This window comes from Bombyx mori, chromosome 12, assembly GCF_030269925.1.
Source record: "Bombyx mori chromosome 12, ASM3026992v2".
In the NCBI taxonomy this organism is placed as follows: domain Eukaryota; kingdom Metazoa; phylum Arthropoda; class Insecta; order Lepidoptera; family Bombycidae; genus Bombyx; species Bombyx mori.
Genome location: NC_085118.1, coordinates 17495752 through 17514221, shown reverse-complemented (window position 1 = coordinate 17514221; position 18470 = coordinate 17495752). Strand labels below are relative to the sequence as shown.

At 42.5% G+C, this 18470-nt stretch overlaps 2 protein-coding genes across 7 annotated transcripts; both read left to right on the top strand.

Annotated features, from left to right (window-relative positions):
* Positions 1–391: 391 nt before the first annotated feature.
* On the top strand, positions 392–11456 carry LOC692993 (guanine nucleotide binding protein). 6 transcript variants are annotated; one of them, XM_062671315.1, is made up of 10 exons: positions 392–1192; positions 1475–1644; positions 1820–1920; positions 2479–2681; positions 3648–3744; positions 4106–4228; positions 9375–9484; positions 10182–10391; positions 10699–10846; positions 11023–11456. In XM_062671315.1, exons 1-10 carry the CDS (start codon positions 953–955, stop codon positions 11148–11150), a joined length of 1530 nt encoding a protein of 509 aa, XP_062527299.1. In that variant the 5' UTR covers positions 392–952; the 3' UTR covers positions 11151–11456.
* On the top strand, positions 4284–6549 carry LOC105841729 (uncharacterized). The gene is made up of 2 exons (XM_021348471.3): positions 4284–4671; positions 4865–6549. The coding sequence occupies exons 1-2, from the start codon at positions 4539–4541 to the stop codon at positions 5860–5862; spliced, it is 1131 nt and encodes a 376-aa protein (XP_021204146.2). The 5' UTR covers positions 4284–4538; the 3' UTR covers positions 5863–6549.
* Positions 11457–18470: the final 7014 nt, after the last annotated feature.

The following is an 18470-nucleotide window of genomic DNA, read 5'->3' as shown; positions in this document are numbered from 1 at the left end:
TAAACAAGGCTAAATCGCAAAAGTTAATGAAATTAAAATTGTGACAATTTAGTTCTTCATTATAATATGAAGATCGCGTGACTCGATTGTTAGAGCAATCCGAAGTCTGTAACTAGGGATGGCAATTCTTTCCGAAAAGAATCGATCTTCATTTAAATGTGAATCGAAATCTGAAGAATCGATACACAGTATAATCGAGATCGAAAAGAATTTCTACCATCTTTATTCGATTTGAACGAGCTTTTATTTATTGATATAAAATGAAATACCAGTGAATAACTTGTGTCACACAAGAGAGATTCAAAAAGAAGCAATACTTATGTAATTTCAACGAACGTACCTATTACTAGCCCATAGACTAACTAAAGAACATAATTGACACAAGAGAGATTCAAAAAGAAGCAATACTTATGTAATTTCAACGAACGTACCTATTACTAGCCCATAGACTAACTAAAGAACATAATTGACATTAAACAAACTGAAGCCGTGTATCGAGTTCGTGATTAATTAAGTGAACAATGTTTCACATGTTTTTACATGTATATTTAATTAATCACTAATTATAAGCCAATTGATTTAATGTCCCATTCTCAATTAAATATACTACATACATATACAATTTACCACAAAAACACAACACACCACATATTATTATGTACATATACAATTTTCGGTTAAAACTTCGATTCTTCGATTAATCGACCTCAGCCCTACCCGCACTCAAAGTCAAGGGATCAATCATTTCGGGGGCGGGGAGAGTCGATCAGAGTGCGCAGCCGCGACGCTATCGAGCGGGGCTGGGAACAGATAGCGCCGCCATCACACGTACTTATTCTGCATACATTAATTAGTTCTTGCACCGGCTGACACTCGGGCTCTATGGACGAAGTGACCGGCGGAGGAGCCTGTCCGTCGACGAGAATCGCGTTCGTGAGCTTACAGTGAGAGCATGGAGAGTCGCGCGTGGGTGTGGTGGCTGGGAGTGGCGGCGCTGGCGAGCGCGCGCGAGCTGGACCCGGCCGCCTGCGTGGCGCGCTTCGACGTGCAGCGAGACAAGATCATCCGCACCGAGGAGTCCCGCGAGATGGGCGCCCGCTACCTCTCCGAGCTTGACGTGGGCACGAGAGCGGAATGCCTGCGACTCTGCTGTGAAACTGAAGCCTGCGACGTCTTCGTCTATGAGGAAAAGGTATGGACGGGTGTAATGCGGGGCCTGTTATCTAAACAACGTACGCAGCTTGCAACCTCCGCTCGCTGCCCTAACGAGAGAGTCGGCTCGTGCGTCCAGAGTGGCGACGTGTGCGCGCGGGCCACAGGTCCAGGGACACCGCGTTATCGCGCGTCGCTTGTGGTTCCAGTTTTAAAATTTAAACGTAAAAAATCCTACATTTTAAATTATATTGTATATCATCCCAGAGACAGACGTGCCAAATTCTGTAACACTTAGTAACACGCACTGGTGTGGGTCCAGGGTCCCGGCAGCTGCTACTTGTTCAAGTGTGGACCGCCCGAAGACTTCCGCTGCAAGTTCACGGCTCACAGTAACTTCAGTAGCGGAGTGCTGGCGCTGAGTCGCCGCCTGGCCGAGCTGCAGGACCAGGAGCAACGCGCCCACCACGAGCGGGAACTCGCCAACCTCAGGTATCACTCAGAGCTACACGGAATAATCATCACCTGTGCCATCGCCTTACGGTGTACTTTGAAGATACAGAGGAGGTGAGATAGGAATCGTTTCGGTGTATCTTCACAGTCACATTGATATTAATTAATCTAATAAGTCTAATGGTAATAGTCACATGTTGGGAACGCGCTACAGGAGCGGGCCGGGCACCGCCGCGAGCACCAGCACGACGCCCGCGCCGCCGCCCCCGCCCCCGCCCCGCACGAACTTACCTCTCCAGTCTCCGGCCCCCACGCGTGAGTACCTACACCCTCGCTAGGAGTAATAGTATTCTGTTACCTACACATATCAGACGTTTCAGTACTCTGTGCCAGGAACTGAGCCGCTAAGGTCGTAGTTTAATGGTCTGAAGTTATTAAAGATCTCAGAAATAATCAACTCATTATTTATTGAATGGAAGTGACCAGGAGACGCGCCTCCTTTACATTTTTTTTTTATTGCTTAGATGTGTGGATGAGCTCACAGCCCACCCGGTGTTAAGTGGTTACTGGAGCCCATAGACATCCACAACGTAAATGCGCCACACACCCTGAGATATAGTTCTAAGGTCTCAGTATAGTCACAACGGCTGCCCCACCCTTCAAACCGAAACGCATTACTGCTTCATGGCAGAAATAAGCGGGGCGGTGGTACCTACCCGTGCGGACTCACAAGAGGTCCTACCACCAGTAATTACACAAATTATAATTTTGCGGGTTTGATTTTTATTGCACGATGTTATTCCTTGTCCTGTCAGGACAGAGCTCACAGAGCTCACAAACGAATCTAATTAAGCCATAAGCTATCCTTTGCAGCGGGTCGATGCCGCTGGAACCAGTTCGAGTGTCGTCGCGGCGGGGAGTGCGTCGCGGTGTACAACGCGTGCGACGGCGTGCCGCAGTGCGCCGACGGCAGCGACGAGCCGCCCCAGCTGTCGTGTCCATCCCCCCCAACCGCCCCCTCCGCCCTCCCCATCACCACCGTGCCGACCACCACGCGGCACGCACCACCGATGCAGGTATGACATAAACCAGAGTCTACTGGGTGATATTTATCCATTGTCTTAAATTACGATTCAATTTTATTGATTGGTTTTTATTCTAACGTCATTTGCTCACCGTGACAGTCACTTGTGTATAATAATATGAGTTAAGTAGAGACTTATTTCACTGTAGTAGGTACGAGATCTAGAGGAATAGCTTTGAAAACGCGTACGTCTGGCAACCGTCCTTGTTTGATGCGCTAGTACTAGTTAACTCTGTTTCACTTTACCTTTCACGCACCTTGCATCTAACTATACAACAGCTAACAACTCCCGTTATTTTGCCTACTTTTTGGTAGTAGCCTCGAGACGTTAAGCTAGCTTCACCGAACGTGCTGACAACCCCTAATTGCGACCACATTTACATCGGCAAAAGTATCGTGCACAAACTAGCTTAAAAAGAAATATAAATAATTATTATACGTTATAAACGTTTGATAATAACGACAAAGGGAAGGTCTTCTACCGAGCGGCTGATATTGCTCGGTAGACTGACGGTCCGAATGTTCTTAATAACTAATTGTTCGGAATTTTTATAAACAATGTATGTAAGCTTATCTTGAAAATGTCGTAAGCGAGATTCAGACATTTGTCAAATATTTTGTTCTATGATAGCTACCGCCACACATGTAACAAAGTATTAGGTACCTATTTACACCTGTTTGAGAGGAGGTCAAGGGGCAGTCGCACCGCCGGGCCCACGACGACCTCTGTATCATAAGAGCAGCTGGATCGTACGTTGCCTCTGTTGTACAGTTGGATTACAGCGTATAATTAAGAGACTCCGAGATCAAGTTGCAAAGTGGGTATCCAGGCTGTGACGTCTATGTGTTCCGTTGAAGGCCAAGCGGGTCGTGAGTTTGTCGGAACATCTAGGGAAATCGTTCCTACAATTTGCGTTCCTACAATTTGGTTATGAATCGCTCCACTGTAAACTTCCAGGACAGCATGGACCTGAGCGTGGGCAGCGACAGTCTCGTGGACGGAGACCGGTGGCCGCACCGGCTGACGCAGGCTCAGCCGCCACACAGATACACGGGTACTGGTCAGTTATATGTTGAACTGTTATGCCTACTCAATACATTTACCGTTACTGCCGTGAAGCAGTAAATGCGTTTCAGTTTGAAGAGCGGGGCAGCCGTTGTAACTATACTGAGACCTTAGAATTTATCTCAAGGTGGGTGGCGCATTTACGTTGTAGATGTGTATGGGCTCCAGTAACCACTTAACATCAGGCTGTGAGCTCGTCCACCCATCAAAGCAATAAAAAAAAACTTCAAATAATGAAAATTCCTGTAGTTAATGTAGTAAATGACACCGTGCTACATTGATTCTATATTAAATTCTACAGCACTAGGCTTAACTAAACATTTAATTCATTTAGAGTCGATCATTTGCAGAGTCCGGTCCGAGCTCTCATATCTTCAGTCACAAGGGCGGGTTGCTTCAGGAGCCGAGCGGCGACGCCCAGTTCCCCGCCTTCGAGCCCCCCTGGCAGCGACGGCCTTGGGGATCGCAAGCCGGTAGACGCAAACACCTACACTTACACAATCAGATAATACACACATTGTGCTCTATAAGGAAGGTTTCTTGGAGTGGAATATCGAACCGAAGTCCAATATTTGCTTAACGAGCAGTTCGTCCAGTCGTTGGGCCGCTGCGCCAGTGGTATACCACTCGCGCTCAACAGTACAGATCGTTCACCGAAGATGTCCCCTGCCGTGATGTTGGCACTATTACTTGTCACTTTTGTCAATCTGTTGTTGTCAGATTGTCTGTTGTGACGTGTGCGTTTAGTTTTTGTGTTAATATTTAATATCCTTCAAATTAATCATGTCAAAGCCATTTAAAAGCAGTGCAAGAGAGATTGTGTTGAAGGTTCGTGCCTTTTGTGAGAGAGAAAAGGCAAACGAAGCCCCGTTAATTAGACTCGATCAAGTGCGAGCACGAGTCGCCGCAATGACAGGTTAGTAAAATGGGGATACAAGCTTCAGACATAATGCCTTTAGTATGGGTAATAAGAATTTACTGACAAAGAATTAAAATAAAAAAGTACACATCTCAGTGAATTTAATTTATTTCGATAATACGGTCATTACTTGAGTTTATATAAATATTAAATTTTATAAAAGGATACAAATTTTATGTGTCTATTTCAGGCATGTCGGAGAAAACCGTGAGTAGAATAACTAAAAAAGGTGAAGTTGCTGCCTCTACGTCTCAAGAACTCAAGTCTCCTGGAAAACACCGTCAAAAACGTAAAACGGTGGATCTTGATGATTTCGATTTATGCGCATTAAGAAATAAAATCCATGAAATGTATACTGTCAGAAAAGTTGTTCCTACCTTGAATAAATTACTTATTGAATTAAGGAATGATATAAACTTTGGTGGAGGTCGAACTACTTTGTGGAAAATTTTAAAACGAATCGAATTTAAATACAAAAATTGTGGTTCGAAGCGGAAAATTTTAATGGAAAGACACGACATAGTTACATGGAGACGCAAGTATATCGATACTATGAGACAAAATCGTGTAGAAGGTCGGCCAATAGTTTTCTTAGATGAAACATACATTCACGCATCAAATGCAGTGCAAAAATGTTGGCAAAAAGGTGACGAGGACGGAGTACTAACAAGTGATTCTCCTGGAACGCGATGGATTATTGTTAATGCAGGTGGAGAAATGGGGTTCGTTTCGAATGCTCAATTGATTTTTAAATCACAGAGTAAATCAGGGGACTACCATGACGATATAAATAGAACAAATTTTATGAAATGTCTTTCAGAGAAACTTATACCCAATTTGCCTCCAAACTCGTTAGTCGTCATGGATAATGCTCCCTATCATACAGTACAAGTGAATAAAGCACCTACTATGAGTTCCTCAAAAGTCCAAATGCAAGAATGGATTACAAATAAGGAATTATCTTATTTACCGACAATGTTGAAAGCAGAGCTTTATCAAATTATAAAAAAGCACAAAGAAGCGCCCATTTATGAGGCTGACCAATTATTGATAAGTCATGGCCATAAAGTGTTTAGGTTGCCCCACTATCACTGTGACTTAAATGTTATTGAGTTTATGTGGAGTCTTTTAAAGAGACGAGTAGCTAGCAATAATCCAGTGTACAATATAATAATGCGTTTAGGATGATGTTGTCACTGCCGCGCTTTTGTAGTGCATCCACAATGTTTGCGACATCTCACACCGATGACTTCTTTGCAATAATGCGGAAGAGAAGTGCATCGTTATTGCGTCGAGTTCGTGACAGTGGCAACAGTCTTTTAAGAATCATATCGAGCAAGATCGAGGGACTGCTGATCAATAGCCTTTGCAGTAGGCACTTGGAAGGAGAAAAAAAATATATAATGGTATAAAATGTATATAATGATATGAATGTATATAATGAATTTTTTTTTTTTTAAGTTACTAACATAGATTATAAGTAATTATTACTAACAAAATGTTATGGTTTAAAAAAAAAAAAAAAACTGAAATAAAGTGTTAATAAATAATAATAATAATAATAATAAATAATGTCGGCCAAGAAGCTGGTAATATCGTGATATTAACTGAAGAAGCTTTTTCATCGATAATTCCTCAGGATTGGCAAAAACAGTGTGAACACGTAAAACATTTAGAAGACAAATTTTGTGAACGTGATGGCTGCATGGATAATATTACGGATAAATTCATAATTGAACTAGGAAACGACAGCAGCACAGATTCGGATACGTCAGACGACGCTTATGCAAGTGACAGTGATATGTCTGGAATCGTTTCTTTCGACCATAATTACTGTCAGTAAAAATGCAATTAATAAATAATTTCAAATTTAAATTGTGTCATAATTTACAACCTTCCTAGTCTTTTAGCTATATATTATAAAAATAAGCCAGGTCGATATCTGTACTTTGAAGATATTGAAGAAAAACTAATATACGAGGTCTTTATTAGCGCAACAGAAGCCAAAACAATAATTTTACATTACACACAAGATAATGGGGGTAAAAGGTACATATATTGTTTGCAACACCGTTGGCAATGCTACCAACTCTCAAGGCAGGGGACATCTTATGGTGAACGGTCTGTAACTGTAACTTTGCCAATATTTTTATTAATGGTTATTGTCGACAACCATCGATATATTACCACTAGATAACGCATCACATACAAAAACCAAGCACAAATATGGCATCGACTAACTGATCTGACTATACCATCAAGTGGAGAAAAACGATGTATAATATAATAATTGTAACCTAAACTATGCCTTTTCCCCAAGCAATAAAGTGCAGCTTAGATTATTTTAACATTCACTTACGACCTTACGCCATGAATGACAGAAAAAGATAGTTTTTTACAATAACTTTTATTCCAAATTTAACCTTATCTCCTTAAAGATAACGCAAAAATTTACACGCATATGATTTTACTTACGCCCTTTTAAACTTACGATATTAAGATTTTACTGCTCCGAACAGAGTATTACGGAGTCGCACTTTATACTTTTTTTTAAAGAATATTTTGAGTAATTTATTTTTTATTATGTTTTTTTAATTCATATTCATTAATTTTTTTTAATTTAATTCCTTATGATTAACAACAAATATTGTATAACTATAGATAATTATACCTGAGTTAGCTATATTGTACCTTGTACATCGGTGGGGAAAATGGATAAGAGCTTTTTAAATCACAACAACATAATCCCCATCAAATTGGTTTATTTATTAAATACATGTCAGATTCGGTAAAATGGTCTGCACAAACCACACTGGAGCAATTAGGTTTGAAATAATTGTCGCTTCTTTTTTCTTTTATTACTCTGTTATTAAATCTGTAAAAATGTAAAAACAAATTCCAGTTTACAGATTTCACTTCGCCGTCCGTTGTACAGACGTCTGTTGCATTCGTATCTGATCTAGCGATACACGGGATGTTCGAATCCCAGGCGGGTACCAATTTTTCTAATGAAATACGTACTTAACAAATGTTCACAATTGACTTCCACGGTGAACGAATAACATCGTGTAATAAAAATCAAACCCGCAAAATAATTTGCGTAATTACTGGTTGTAGAACCTCTTGTGAGTCCGCACGAGTAGGTACCACCACCCCACCTATTTCTGCCGTGAAGCAGTAATGCGTTTCGGTTTGAAGGGTGGGGCAGCCGTTGTAACTATACTTGAGACCTTAGAAGTTATATCTCAAGGTGGGTGGCGCAAATGCGTAAATGGCAGCGTAAATACGCTGTAGATGTCTATGGGCTCCAGTATAACCACTTAACTCCAGGTGGGCTGTGAGCTCGTCCACCCATCTAAGTAATAAAAAATAATAAAAAAATAAAAAATTATGTTACTCCACTACACTTGTTCTGAAATAGCCCTATTTCATCCTTGTCTTGCATGTAACCGTTATTATGTGTGCGAAAGAAATAACTGCGAAGCAAAGTAATAGGATTTAATTTCTTGAAGTACTAATTTGGTAAGAATAATTGATTTATTTGAAATATTTATCACCATCTGTTAATAAAAATTATAAAACCTACCAAAAATACTAAATTTCATGTTGTTTTCTCTGTATAAGCGTGTTTTTTACATCTTTTTACAGCGCATTTTAGGATCGTTCCACTCGACGGTCGGCGTGACACTGACGGCAAAACTGTGCTTAATATGAATCTAAGCACTGTTTTGTTTGGTTACTTTTGACGCCTTTACGCGGGATCTAGTGGTAATATATCGATGTCGACAACAGTCATTCATAAAGTAGCACAGATACACAACATTTAATTTTTGTCAATACAAAAAAACCTCAATATAAACACTCTGTTCCTTTAACTAAATCATGTGAATGAAAATGTAAGGCGATCTAAATCGGCGCCAACGTCATCAGGAAGGAGATCGGAACTAAGCTCGCGACACAGAGTTCGACACGCTACCACAAACACAACTCGCTGAGATTCAGTGAGCACTGCACTTGCTAGGACTAGTGTTAGCAAATCCTCAAGGTTGCACTTGTGAGCTCATTTACCAGACCTAGCTCGAATAGCACCTTGAGATACAACGACTAACGAATAAAAAATAAAAAAAGCAAACGTGTGGCACTCGGGAACTGCCCCGGTAAAGCATAGCGTTTTTTATCAACTTATGCAATTATAATTAGACAATGATAATTTAATATTAAAACAATAATAAAACAAGACCACGCTATATTAAACATTAATAAAAGCAAAACATTAACTGTCCCCTTCACCCTCATAAGCTAGACCGTGCGAGAGAGAGATGGGTAGATTTTTCATGATACGCATGCAGTGCGACGTCCCGTCGCCACGCCGCGCTTATTCACAAACACTACACAAGCGCAACGTGTGAATGTGTTGAACGCGAGCTACATGGTAGTCGGAGTGAGGGTGTTAGGTTTTTTTCGTTACGGAAGTTCATGATTCGGTCGCCGCGCTCAAGGCCCGCGATAAAAGCTATGCAATAGCTTAAAACTTTAAATGAATATAATATTAGTTTTCGTTCACATTTGAATAGGGCCTACGAGTTTCGTGTCGCGGCATCGCAAACAATCTCCGAACTGTGTGTATGTGTGAGTGCGCCCTAAGCCCTGCACGCGCCCAGGGCGGGGTTATAATATGTAGTCCGCTACTGTGTGTGCAGGTGTGGGAGGGATGGAGGAGCGTGGGTGGGGGGCAGGATACCCGCGGCTCGCGTGGCCCGAGCCCGACCTGCGCCGCGCCTGGCCCGTTCCGCAGCAGCGACAAGACACGGTAACCACACAGTTATTTGAGCCTGCTTCTTGTACCTGAAGCCCGCCCGCTGTGCTCGCAAGTCGCCGGTGACGAGATATTTTGATCTAATGAAATATGTACCAAATACACGTTCACCAGTGACTGCTTTGCGAGTCCGCATGGGTAGGTACCACCATCCTATCTCTCTATTTCTTTACGCGACGCAGTAGTGTGTTCCGACTTGAAGAACGGAACAACTGTTTAAGTATGAAACTCATGTCTAAAGTTCAGTGACAACTTTGACGTGATGTCTATGGGGTACGACTTAACACACAGACGGATCGTGAGCTAGAAAAAAAATTTGGCATCGCGGGAAGGCTGGCCGATGTGAAACATTTATATTATTTTGTACAGGCATAGATGCGTAAAAAGATAGTTTACGATAGGAAATTCATGTGAGGTAATGAAAAATAAAATTTTAATATTAATAAACAGTCGCTCGCGCATGGCGACATTACCTTCCAAGCGACCCAGAGGCGGTGTGCAAGGTCGCCGCGAGTACCTAGGCCTTAAAATATAATACACTCTTTACCATATCCAGATGATATTGACACATTCGTGTTAAGGATTCATCCTTCTTATGAGGGCCTCGCCTCCGCCAAATTATACAATTGGAAGATGTTAACTTTAAGATATTAATATTAGTATTGATAATGTTCTATACGAATGTTTTCAGGAGATGCAGATGTATATGCCTGCGAAGACAATGCCCGAGGTGCCGATAGTGTACTCTAGTCAGCAACAAACTCTCCGCGACGGACCTAAGAAGGGCCTGGAGCTGCCACCCCCCACCGCCCCGCCACCCTCCCCTGCTCCCGATCTGAGAGAGGAGAACAAGCCGCCCCTACTTGAGAATCATACTAAGAAGAAACCTATTAAAGAAATAGTAATGGATCCAAGCATTAATTGAACTGTCATACAATGTCCTCCGGTTCGCTCTTTGAATAATATTAATTAAATTTCTGTATCCTAACGGCAACTTCATAAGTAAAGACCTAATACTACAAAGCCAGAAATATATTTTAAAAGATTTTGTCTGCGTGATGTCCGCCTGGATTAGCATCAGCTCGTCTTTTTCCGTGACTGTCGTTTAAAGAGACTAAGGCGTTCATTGGAGAATGGGTAGACACTTTCAGAGTATTATGTACATGTATTTTTAGTGCGTCATAAATGAACCAGTTGCGTATGATTAGATACAGACGGCAGAGTCGAACAAGGCGGTCGCGCGGGAGCCCGGCGGCGCGGCGTCGGCCCGGCGCCACCCCGCGCCCCCGCCCCCGCTCGACGACCACGACGGCCTCAGTGAGCATCCCCCCGCCGCCGTGCTGCTGCTAGTGCTCGGTAACTATCTCTTGTGCAATCTCAATTTTTTGTTCATCATCATCTCTTAGGCACGGCGCAGTCTCTCTTGCCCGATATCGAGTTGTAACTGAAGTTCCCTCCAAGCTATTCGAGCGGCATGACGATGTGACAATACTTGTCGAGAGCGGCTAGTTATGAGGGCGCGCACGTTGCAGGCGTGTCGCTGACGGGCGCGCTGGCGGGCATGCTGGCGTGTCGTGCGCGCGCGGCGCGGCGCCGGCTGCGACGCAAGTCCGCGCTGGCGCACGACGCGGACTACCTCGTCAACGGGATGTACCTGTAGCGGGACCGCAGGCCCGGCTTGTGCTCTGTGCGCGACTCAACTTAATGTCGACTTAAAGTTTTGTACAAAAAAAATAAAAATTTGTTATTTAACAGTTCATAAGTTTAACTACATAGGTGCTGGGATTAATATAAAGTGTGATTGTACCTCGTACAGTAATTATACATACCGGGGTAATTACCTGCATATGTCAAGAGTCACATCGTATTATAAAATGAATTAGAATACGTGCATATTGTACAACGCTAACTACTGAACAATGTTTATTTTCATTATTCGTTTCTAAATAAAATACAAAAAGCTTAATTCGTCTATTATTATTATTACCATCGGGACTCACAGCGACACATTGTGCGCCAAGGAATGAACATGTAATGAAACAAACTTTAGTCAACACTTTTAATAGGTCAATTTATTAATGTATCAGAGAAATTTATGAGTGCTTGATATATGACAGATATTTAAAAAGTCAAATTTAAAAAATTTATGTATTTTGAAACTGAATACAACTAAAATATATTTTCCTTTCGCTTAAAATTTTTAAATAAAATATTTGAAATTATTTAATGAAGGAAGGGATCGAAATTGTCACATACACGTCGTTTTCAATAATAATTCAGCTAATAAATAGACTATCTGGACCACAGCGGGTCCAATTTAGGCACACCTGTGTCCCGGGCATCGCGCGGGCCTGCCCAGTGCCCGGGACACCCGGCGTGGCGTCCAGGTCGCCCGCTGACGCGAGATACAATATTTGTAACACGAGTATAAACAAATACCTACACTTTCAATGGAACATTTCCGGACCGAAGAACTAAAATTATAAGCTGGTCTTTCTAATTGTATAGCGGTGATAGGCAGTAAGGAGGAGGCGGGGGGAGGAGGGAGAGGGCTATTTATTCACGCGCTCTTTGAATCATGTTTCTGTTATAGTTATATCACTACATTTAACCACGTAGCATCAGTCAACCCCGTCTCCCTGCACAGTCGCACGGCAGGGGGTCCTGAGGAACCCTGGGGGGGGACTGCAAGCATTCTCAAAACCGAGAACAGTATCACATACACGATTCTGTTTTCTGCTTCGGATAAAAACTAACGTATTGTAACTATGCCTGGGCAGTGTTGAGATGGTACACGTGTCGCACGTGTCGGCGCGGCCCCGGGGCCCAACGGCCGCGGGCTCGCGCGGCGCCACATTGATCCTTTAGAATTAGTTAATATACATATTTACAGCTAGACTGTCATTTTTGCGACCGAAATATTGTAGGAATGATTATTTAAAATAAGTATCTTAAGTACATCATTTGTAGGATCCAAATGTTGAGAGGGCATCTTATGATTATAACAACATGATTGGCGTACATGGCCGTGTATATCGGTATTCAAGTCGTTGCAACTGCGGCTAGTGACGACTGGATATATCAAATTAATTAAACACATGTTTAATCAAGTCTTACTAAACTGTCTTTCAAGAAAAAAACTTGTCAAAATCCTTATTTACGCTAAATGTTTACTTAACTTTTCACATTTACAATTCATTTACGAAATAAAAATAAACTTAATTGATACATTATGGTCCCGATACTCACACGAATATTGATCTTAATTGAATCTAATTGCGTTATTATATGCAATACCTACGTTTTGTTTGTGAAATAAAATTATTAAATTATGTACAATACACACATTTCTTTGTTGTATACATTTAATAAAATAAAAGTATATAGAAGCTCCAACGAGCGTCGCCTGTGACCGCTCGTGTCTCGCGCGGCGCGGGGCTGGGCGGGGCGGGGCGGGGCGGCGCGTGCTGTCCGTGTGCGATTGCACATCTATGCTTGTATTGTATCTAAGACTTATAAATGCAAATGATTTTAGTATAAAACGTGAAATTTATTTTCATATTGATGTTATACATTTGCATATTGATTAGTGTTAGTTTTAATCGTAATTGAATCTATTTCGTAAGCACGCGGAGCATCGCGTGACGACAACGAGCGGCCACAGGACACTAACGATGTTATTGGTTCCCTGGCTGGGAAAAAATTCAATAATCGAAAGGCAAGGCACAATACCTTTGAAGAGTTTGTTGGATCCCGCACACCTGACTTCTTCCACAAGAACATTGAAAAATTACGACTGTGCAGGCCGAGATGCATCGATACTATGGTTGCATGTTTTGATAGATAGAATTAAAAACTATTTACAAAAATGAACTCAACTTTATTGTATCTGAATAGTAATTTCATAGGTAAATAAACCCGAGCACTTGATGGTATCCAATATTGTACAGCGGCTCAATGAACGACTGTGTAGATAATGTCACTGAGTCAGTTAACCAGCTGCAAGATATTGGACGCACAATTGATGGTAAACTTGCTGATATTGCTTGGCGGTTTACCTATCGAGTACGATCCCGGGGTAAGGAATTTGTCTACAGCGACAATGACTAATCATATTTCAATTGATTTAATGACGCCAGCTTCAGGAATGTTCCAGAAAAACTTCTGACGATCATAATACTGCTTACAAGAGACTTAAAAGAGACACACATCGCGCCCTTACGAGTTACTGCACCGATGTGCAGCGTCACGCGCGGGGCCGGGGGGGTCCGGCGGGGGGCGGCGGGGAGGGCGAGACACTGAGCCGCGCCGAGTGCAGGATAATTAATATAATAAATCACTTAATTAATTTTAAAGCACCCTTGAGAAGTCAGGGTCGTTTATAAATATTCAGGTCCGACCGGGGCGGTGTGTGTGTACTTTAGGTTTTTCCAATTAAATTGACGATATCCATGGGGAACTTATAAAAAATGCTAGAGCTGATTTCTAGTAAGAATTTCAGCACCTGGTTCTTACCAATGTGCTTTTCAGCAAAGCCATATATAGAATCCTGCTTGGGAGAGTATCAGTGTGGGTTTTAACTCAAATATTTTTATGGGTGGACAAGCTCATAGCCCACCTGGTGTTAAGTGGGCTCCACCCATAGAAATTTACAACCTAAATGCGCCACCCCGCTTGAGATATAAGTTCTTAGGTCTTAGTATATGCAGTTACAACGGCTGCCCCACCCTTCAAACCGAAACGCATTACTGCTTCACGGCAGAAATAGGCGGAGCGGTGGTGCCTACCCGCGCGGACTCGCAAGAGGTCCTACCACCAGTAATTACGCAAATTATAATTTTTACTACACGATGTTATTCCTTCACCGTGGAAGTCAATCGTGATCATTTGTTGAGTACGTATTTCATTAGAAAAATTGGTACCCGCCTGCGGGATTCGAACACCGGTGCATCGCTACATACGAATGCACCGGACGTCTTATCCTTTAGGCCACGACGACTTCTAATAGATCCACAATAGATCAAATCTTCTCCCAGAGGCAGATCTTTGAAAATATATTAGCCCTTATCACATGTTCATTGACTTCAAGGCTCATTGATTGATGAGCTTTATGACAATGTGCAAATGAATTTCCTGTACCGGGCTATGATAATGCCTGGTCGTTATTGGCTACGCGGACACTGTGGTCGTGGCAGGGGGAGGACGTACGCAGGTCTGAACGATTTTCTTCCGCGGGAGAGGCCTTCGCCGCCGGAAGAATCCCTGGGGTCTGGCCACGGAGGCGCTCGTGCGGGGGGCACTATGGGGGCCGGGCACACGTCGGTGCGGTGCCGGAAGATTCTATATAATGGAGAGTAAGGACCCAGATTCGAGCGAGCGGTTTTCTTATAAACGGATTATATTTTTTCGTTTTCGACAAATACTAAGTAACGGGTATATTTATTTAGCGACAGTTTCGTTCTGTAGTTTAGTGCAAACTAAGCAAAATCAGATCTAGAGTCTAGGATCCGCTTAAGGTTCTTAAGAACTTTGCGGTACTTATATGAATTACTGGAAACTTGCGCAAGGCATTAAACGTGTTGTTTACACACACGACTCGACTAATCTTATTATAAGTAGTATACAGTAAGTGATACAGCACAGAAGGCACTTGGTGAATAAGAACGTGATGACACTTTCACGTTGAATTATATAAGCAGAAAATGTTTTGTGAGCCCGCGCGGGTAGGTACCACTTCCCTGTCGACTCTTGCAGCGAAGCAGTCACGCAGCCCGCGACTGTGAGGGCTGTGGCCAGTGACATCCACGCGGTGATCTCTGTGAGCCCCGGTGCGCACTAAGCCGTAAACGGGCCGGAAGCTCGTCCATCCAGTGAAGCAATGAGCGGCGTGGGCACACCGCGGCCCGACCGACACTTCGACACGCCGATGCGTGGTTCAGAGCATTAATAAACACAAGCACGAGCGGCCCCGGCCGACATGAGATTGTGATTATATCAATTCGTAATGAGCATATTAAGTTGCCGACACTCACGGGTTAGCTAAATGATATGATTGAGGAACTTGCGGTTACGTGCTAATACATTAATTATCATTTACAACATTTAACAATTATCATTACAACTAAAATATATTTTCCTTTCGCTTAAAATTTTTAAATAAAATATTTGAAATTATTTAATGAAGGAAGGGATCGAAATTGTCACATACACGTCGTTTTCAATAATAATTCAGCTAATAAATAGACTATCTGGACCACAGCGGGTCCAATTTAGGCACACCTGTGTCCCGGGCATCGCGCGGGCCTGCCCAGTGCCCGGGACACCCGGCGTGGCGTCCAGGTCGCCCGCTGACGCGAGATACAATATTTGTAACACGAGTATAAACAAATACCTACACTTTCAATGGAACATTTCCGGACCGAAGAACTAAAATTATAAGCTGGTCTTTCTAATTGTATAGCGGTGATAGGCAGTAAGGAGGAGGCGGGGGGAGGAGGGAGAGGGCTATTTATTCACGCGCTCTTTGAATCATGTTTCTGTTATAGTTATATCACTACATTTAACCACGTAGCATCAGTCAACCCCGTCTCCCTGCACAGTCGCACGGCAGGGGGTCCTGAGGAACCCTGGGGGGGGACTGCAAGCATTCTCAAAACCGAGAACAGTATCACATACACGATTCTGTTTTCTGCTTCGGATAAAAACTAACGTATTGTAACTATGCCTGGGCAGTGTTGAGATGGTACACGTGTCGCACGTGTCGGCGCGGCCCCGGGGCCCAACGGCCGCGGGCTCGCGCGGCGCCACATTGATCCTTTAGAATTAGTTAATATACATATTTACAGCTAGACTGTCATTTTTGCGACCGAAATATTGTAGGAATGATTATTTAAAATAAGTATCTTAAGTACATCATTTGTAGGATCCAAATGTTGAGAGGGCATCTTATGATTATAACAACATGATTGGCGTACATGGCCGTGTATATCGGTATTCAAGTCGTTGCAACTGCGGCTAGTGACGACTGGATATATCAAATTAATTAAACACATGTTTAATCAAGTCTTACTAAACTGTCTTTCAAGAAAAAAACTTGTCAAAATCCTTATTTACGCTAAATGTTTACTTAACTTTTCACATTTACAATTCATTTACGAAATAAAAATAAACTTAATTGATACATTATGGTCCCGATACTCACACGAATATTGATCTTAATTGAATCTAATTGCGTTATTATATGCAATACCTACGTTTTGTTTGTGAAATAAAATTATTAAATTATGTACAATACACACATTTCTTTGTTGTATACATTTAATAAAATAAAAGTATATAGAAGCTCCAACGAGCGTCGCCTGTGACCGCTCGTGTCTCGCGCGGCGCGGGGCTGGGCGGGGCGGGGCGGGGCGGCGCGTGCTGTCCGTGTGCGATTGCACATCTATGCTTGTATTGTATCTAAGACTTATAAATGCAAATGATTTTAGTATAAAACGTGAAATTTATTTTCATATTGATGTTATACATTTGCATATTGATTAGTGTTAGTTTTAATCGTAATTGAATCTATTTCGTAAGCACGCGGAGCATCGCGTGACGACAACGAGCGGCCACAGGACACTAACGATGTTATTGGTTCCCTGGCTGGGAAAAAATTCAATAATCGAAAGGCAAGGCACAATACCTTTGAAGAGTTTGTTGGATCCCGCACACCTGACTTCTTCCACAAGAACATTGAAAAATTACGACTGTGCAGGCCGAGATGCATCGATACTATGGTTGCATGTTTTGATAGATAGAATTAAAAACTATTTACAAAAATGAACTCAACTTTATTGTATCTGAATAGTAATTTCATAGGTAAATAAACCCGAGCACTTGATGGTATCCAATATTGTACAGCGGCTCAATGAACGACTGTGTAGATAATGTCACTGAGTCAGTTAACCAGCTGCAAGATATTGGACGCACAATTGATGGTAAACTTGCTGATATTGCTTGGCGGTTTACCTATCGAGTACGATCCCGGGGTAAGGAATTTGTCTACAGCGACAATGACTAATCATATTTCAATTGATTTAATGACGCCAGCTTCAGGAATGTTCCAGAAAAACTTCTGACGATCATAATACTGCTTACAAGAGACTTAAAAGAGACACACATCGCGCCCTTACGAGTTACTGCACCGATGTGCAGCGTCACGCGCGGGGCCGGGGGGGTCCGGCGGGGGGCGGCGGGGAGGGCGAGACACTGAGCCGCGCCGAGTGCAGGATAATTAATATAATAAATCACTTAATTAATTTTAAAGCACCCTTGAGAAGTCAGGGTCGTTTATAAATATTCAGGTCCGACCGGGGCGGTGTGTGTGTACTTTAGGTTTTTCCAATTAAATTGACGATATCCATGGGGAACTTATAAAAAATGCTAGAGCTGATTTCTAGTAAGAATTTCAGCACCTGGTTCTTACCAATGTGCTTTTCAGCAAAGCCATATATAGAATCCTGCTTGGGAGAGTATCAGTGTGGGTTTTAACTCAAATATTTTTATGGGTGGACAAGCTCATAGCCCACCTGGTGTTAAGTGGGCTCCACCCATAGAAATTTACAACCTAAATGCGCCACCCCGCTTGAGATATAAGTTCTTAGGTCTTAGTATATGCAGTTACAACGGCTGCCCCACCCTTCAAACCGAAACGCATTACTGCTTCACGGCAGAAATAGGCGGAGCGGTGGTGCCTACCCGCGCGGACTCGCAAGAGGTCCTACCACCAGTAATTACGCAAATTATAATTTTTACTACACGATGTTATTCCTTCACCGTGGAAGTCAATCGTGATCATTTGTTGAGTACGTATTTCATTAGAAAAATTGGTACCCGCCTGCGGGATTCGAACACCGGTGCATCGCTACATACGAATGCACCGGACGTCTTATCCTTTAGGCCACGACGACTTCTAATAGATCCACAATAGATCAAATCT